This window comes from Orycteropus afer, unplaced genomic scaffold (genome assembly GCF_000298275.1).
Source record: "Orycteropus afer afer isolate SDZICR_OR568_19922 unplaced genomic scaffold, OryAfe1.0 scaffold00130, whole genome shotgun sequence".
NCBI classification, from domain to species: Eukaryota; Metazoa; Chordata; class Mammalia; order Tubulidentata; family Orycteropodidae; genus Orycteropus; species Orycteropus afer.
The window spans coordinates 2,933,215-2,938,607 of record NW_006921717.1 but is presented as its reverse complement, the minus strand read 5'-3'; the positions used below and the strand labels follow the sequence as shown (position 1 = coordinate 2,938,607).

Below are 5,393 nucleotides of genomic sequence, written 5' to 3'. Positions count from 1 at the left end.
CGCTGGCGCCCCCCGGGTCGCCGCCCGGCGCGGGGGCCATGGCGTTCACCTTCGCCGCGTTCTGCTACATGCTCACCCTGGTGCTGTGCGCCTCCCTCATCTTCTTTGTCATCTGGCACGTAAGGCCGGGCTGGGGGCGGGGGACAGGGGCGCGGGGGGCGGGAGGGCCGGGGTCGGGGCCCGGGGCGCCCGAGGCCTCCCCTACGCTCGCCCCCACCCGCCGGCTTCGGGTAGCCCCCGGTAGCGTTCCCACTGCCGGCTCCCTTCTCCGGGGCCCCCCTTCTTCGCCGCCCCCGCCTGTCTGTGGGTATGTCAGTCGGTCCTGACCCCCTTTCCTGCCCCATCCAGAGGTGGGGTGGGGGCTGGGATTCTGCAGCTCTTGCCCCTTCTTCCCCCTCCTCCTCCCCACCCCGCGTTCATTCAGCCGCCCCCGTTTGTCCATCGGGGCAGTTTGTCTGACTGTTCGCTCCCCCCCTTCTTTGTGGGTTTTTCCAGCCAGAGTGATGGTGCCGGTTGCTATGGCAACTGCATCTGTTTACAGGACCCACAGATCTCAGAGCCCATTAACCCTTTTTCTTCCCAGCCCCCCTCCTTGACCAAGCAGCGATTGGCTCCAAGCTCCCCCCAGACGTCCCCCACCATGGGTTCACTTTGGGCTTCTGTACCCCCTCCGGTCCCGGTTTCCCCGGCCATCTTTCTTCTCACTTTCCAGTTTCCCTTCCCATTCCTGCCCCCACTTTCCCTTTGTCTTCTGTGTCCACGTCCCCCTTGGTCTGTCCCCCATCCCATCGGTCGTCACCCTTATCAGTCCCCCAGAGGGGTTGCCCCCGGCCTCATTCTCACAGGGCCCACGCCTCAGTGGCCCCTCTGCTTGGCTCCTGTCCCCTCACTAGAGGACTGTCAGTCTATCTCCAGCGCATTGTTGGGGGGGCCAGCCCCCCGTACTGCCATCCTCCTCTGGCCTCAAGGTTTCTACCCGCACCCCACCAGCTTCCACTCTCGGCCCTCCTCGCAGCCCTGGCTGGCTCCACTCTCCTGGCACCCTCTGCTCACACCTCCTGCACACACCTCCCTGTCCTCCACCCCTTTGGGGGCCTCTCCTCCTGCCCCAGCCTCTCCCCTGCAGCCCCCTTCCTTCCTCTCTCTCAGCCCCCATTGCCCCACCTGCTTCTTTCCTGGTCTCTCCACTTCCTCTTTCCCTTTCCTGGGACCTGCTCCGTGTCCTCCCTGGGTTCTGACGGACCTCCGCCTTCTCCAGCCCCAGTGCCTTATTGCTCCCTGTTGGGATCCCAGCCTCTGACTGCCCGCCTGCTGTGACCAGCGAGCCCCACAGCACCCTCACCCCGTCCCCGGCCCTCCTCTCCCTGCCTTTGGCTCTCGGCAGCTTCGTGCCTTCTCTCCCCATCCTCTGTTTCTCTTGCTCTCCCTCCATCCCCCCCACCCCCCGCTGCACCTTCATGTCTTGGGCCTCCTGTGCCATTGTCTCCCACAGTCCCGGGGGGGGGGGGCTGGAGCAGAAGGGCTGGGCTCCTAAGGACTGGGGGGGAATTGAGGGCCACAGGCTGGGTCCTGGGATTCCACCTCGGGCTGCACAGCTCTGAGTCCCTGTCCTCAGGGATGTCGCAGCAGGCCCTCCATCCCACGTGTCACAGTGTGGGGGCTTCCTGAGGACCAGGCCCTGGGAGTCTGGGAGGGCCAGCATCAACAAGAGTCCCACTGCGCCCATGTGGAGCTCCCACTCTGGGAGCAGGCTGAAGCTTTGAAGGCACAAACACCTTTGTTCATTCAACAGCTGTTTACTGAGCACTTACTATGTGTCAGCAATATGTTCACTCGGCATTTAGCTGTGTGTTTTTGGCAAGTCATTTGTCCTTTCTGAACCTGTCTACATCAGAGTACCCAGAACAGGACTTGCTCACTAAGTGGGTTGAGGATGGGGGCGTGGTCCTCCATCCAAAACTGGGAAGACCTAGAACCTTCCAGGCCAGGACCCCAGATCCCACCCCAAACCCTACAGTCAGGCCCCACTGGTTGGCAGGCAACCCTGATGGGGAGTGACGTGTGTCAGCTGTCACCGTGGGGGACTGTTTGTTCCGGGGGGTTGGTTCGGGGCCGGGCGGCTTGGGGGGTGGGAGGCCTGACACCTGCTGTCTTCTGGTGGTGCCAGCTCTAGGGCAGACAGACGGCACCCCTTCCGCTCCTTGCTGGACCCTGTTGCTCTGCCTGTCAGGCGGGCGGCTGCCCAGTCCATGAGCAGTTGTGGAGGGGCATTCCAGATGGCCTCAGCTCTCCCCAGGAAGCCCGTGTTCTCTCCCTCTGAACCGTCTGGGGTCTGGGATGCTTGGGGGTGGTGGGCCTACTGCCTCATCCTAGGGCAGGAGCTGAGGGGAGGGGACCCCAGCAGCCTCCTCTGGCAGCACTCCCTCCCCAAATCACCTCAGGTCTGTCCCGTCAGCCCCTCAAACACCTGCTCCCCCTCCAGGGTCCCCATCCACCAGACCCCCTGACACCAGCAGGCATCTTGGGCCCCTCTGCCTTCAGCCCCGGCCAGCCAAGCTCTGTGGGTCTAGCTCCGGGCAGCTCTTGAGTAAGCTCCAGCCCATGGCCACTTTCCTCACTCAGGCCACCACCAACCTGTCCCCAGCACTCCTGCTCTCCTCCCTGGTCTGGCCCAAGTACAACGAAGTGGCTAGGGATTTGAACTTGCATTAGCCTGGGTTAGAATCCCAGCTCTACTATTAACCAGCAGTGTGGCCTTGGACAAGTCACTTAACCTCTGTGTCTCAGTTTCCTTGTCTGCAAACTGCATGAGGTTGTTTCAAGGACTGAGTGAGTGGATTCGCGTGGAGCCTGCTGGCGTACGGCGTGTATGTCTTGGGTGTAACTACTCCACTCCCCATTTGCACCTCCCGCTCCCGCTCCCCCACCACCAGTCTGAAACCATCAACCTGACCACACTACTCTGCTGCTTTATGTCCTCCCCGCTGCTTTGGGCTAAAGTCCAAGGTCCTAGGTCTGCCTGTGGGAGCAGACACGTGTCCCCGACCCCATCTTCCACCTCTCAGCCCTGCCACCCTCTGCATGCCTTCCCCGGCCCTCTGTGCCTTTGTACTTGCTGTTCCTGCTGCTGGGACTGCCCTTCCCCCATTTGTTCACCAGGCAGACACCACTGAGTCAAGCCTGGGCCCCCATCACTCCCACACTGGGTTAGGTGCCCAACACGGAGCTCTGGAGGCATCCGGCCTGGGTCCCCAGCGTGTTCCGTGGCCCTGGTCACCCTGCCGTGTAGTTCATGGTTCTCCTGAGCTTGGGGTCCGTGGGGCCTGGGGCTCTGGCTCAGGGCGGGGCATACGGAAGAGGATCCCTAGGGATGTTTGCTTGGGGCTGTAGTGGACATGGGCCTAGACTGGGCGTCAGGACACTAGGCCTCCAGGCTGTGGAGACAGTTGCGGGACCTTGGACTGGACCCTGCCCTAGACCTCTGTCTCCCCGCCTTTGCAATCAGCTCTATCTGGTCCAGTCCTCAGGTTCAATAAGTTCCTATCCCCAAATTTCCCCACGGGAGGACGAGCGGGGGGTCGGCCCATAAGCTGCTCCCCAACCCTGACGGGCACACGGCCCTCCCCCAGATTATAGCCTTTGACGAGCTTCGGACCGACTTCAAGAACCCCATCGACCAGGGGAACCCAGCGCGGGCAGTAAGTGATACATGTGCCGTGCCGAGGTGTGTCCGTCCGTCCGTCCGTCTCTCCATCTGTCGTGGGCAGGGATGCGGGAAGATGACGGTGGGGGTGAGGGGCATGGCCTTTCCTCTCTATCCCCGCCCCCCGCAAACACCTGGGGCGGGCTCAGGGCTCGGGTTCCTCCTGGCGGGGCGGCCGTTGCCAGGCTCCGGGCCGTTGCCGTGGAGACGCGGGTGAAGGTCCTCCATGGTGACGGTCGCCATAGGGACGGCGCGGCTGCTTCCCTGCCGCGCCGCAGCCGGCTCTGGCGCCCCCTAGCGGCCACTTGCAGGGCGGTGCGGGGCGCAGAAGGGTGGCCTGGAGCCCCCAATCCCGGCTCCTCCGCCTCCCCCATCGCGGCCTTCCTCTCTCCTTACAGCGCGAGCGTTTGAAAAACATCGAACGCATCTGCTGCCTCCTGAGGAAGGTCAGTGTCAGGGCTGGGGGCAGGGGGTCCTCCCCCAGCTCTGCCCGACTGCGAGCTCAGCCTTCCCTTTGGGCCTGTTCGATTCACTCAGCCATGTGGGTGGGAGCGGGAGGCTAGAGGCCCTTCTAATCCCAGAGGTTATGGCGGCGGGTCCCTCCCAAGCCAGTGCCATCACCAGAGCTGGTGTCACCCTGTCCGCAGGCAGGGCCAGCTGGGAAACCTGGTGGATAGAGCAGCTGTTCCTCTGCACACGGCCCCAGCAGTCCCCCCTCTCCCACTGGCCTAGGTGGAGAGACCCTCTTCTCCACCCCATGACAGGTGCCCCGTCTGCCTGCGCTGACTGGTGGGTGAGCCGTGTGTGCATGTGGAGGGCAGTGAAGATGCCGAGAGACTGCACCGCGGCTGACACCAGTCCTAGGAAGCCACTGCCTGGGTGGCCCATCTCCCTGTGGTACTGGCCCAGCCGCTCCGCGCTGAGCCCTGAAGCACGGGTCTGCCCTGGCCCGAGGCCACTGACCCCTCCCTCCTTCCCCAGCTGGTGGTCCCGGAGTACTGCATCCACGGCCTCTTCTGTCTGATGTTTCTGTGTGCGGCAGAGTGGGTGACCCTGGGCCTCAACATCCCACTCCTCTTCTACCATCTCTGGAGGTGAGGCGCTGGCTCCAGGGGGGCGAGCTGGGCGAAGCCTGGGCAGGACAGGGGAGCCTGGGTGCTGGGCACTCAAGCCCCTCCCACTGCAGGTACTTCCACCGCCCCGCGGATGGCTCAGAGGTCATGTATGACGCAGTCTCCATCATGAATGCGGACATCCTCAACTACTGCCAGAAAGAATCCTGGTGCAAACTCGCCTTCTACCTGCTCTCCTTCTTCTATTACCTGTACAGGTGAGGCCTGCCCGTGCCGTCTGAACTCAGGGACGCAGTGCTGCTGCCGGCACTGGGCCTCCAAGGGGCGTTTCCTCGCCCTTAAGAGTTAAGGGCCGCTGGGTGACAGGTGGGCGGCTGAGAGGCTGGGCTGGCTCAGACTTGGCTCACCACCTCGTCTCCCCACAGTATGGTTTATACGTTGGTGAGTTTCTAAGGGGGAAGCCGGCCAGGGAGCGAGCCCAGAACGGACCGGACGCCTGTGCACCTCCAGCCCTGCCCCTTGGCCACAGAGGCCTCAGCCCCGGGGAGGGAGGGGGCACTGGTGCCCCTAGCCTCTCGACCCCCCAAACTGCTGCTGCGGGGACCCCCCCTCCGCCT

The 5,393-nt window shown here is 63.6% G+C and overlaps 1 protein-coding gene across 1 annotated transcript; it reads left to right on the top strand.

Moving 5' to 3' along the window:
- The first annotated feature begins 38 nt into the window (after positions 1–38).
- Positions 39–5,229, top strand: CNIH2 (cornichon family AMPA receptor auxiliary protein 2). The gene is made up of 6 exons (XM_007944741.2): positions 39–119; positions 3,630–3,698; positions 4,102–4,149; positions 4,685–4,797; positions 4,890–5,033; positions 5,202–5,229. The coding sequence occupies exons 1-6, from the start codon at positions 39–41 to the stop codon at positions 5,227–5,229; spliced, it is 483 nt and encodes a 160-aa protein (XP_007942932.1).
- Positions 5,230–5,393: the final 164 nt, after the last annotated feature.

Bases quoted from the DNA above. Each gene is read 5' to 3' on its own strand.
- CNIH2 (XM_007944741.2), top strand. From the start codon at position 39: ATGGCGTTCACCTTCGCCGCGTTCTGCTACATGCTCACCCTGGTGCTG. The intron at 3,699-4,101 runs GTAAGTGATACA...CTCTCCTTACAG, and splicing joins AGGGGAACCCAGCGCGGGCA to CGCGAGCGTTTGAAAAACAT. The intron at 5,034-5,201 runs GTGAGGCCTGCC...GTCTCCCCACAG, and splicing joins TTCTTCTATTACCTGTACAG to TATGGTTTATACGTTGGTGA.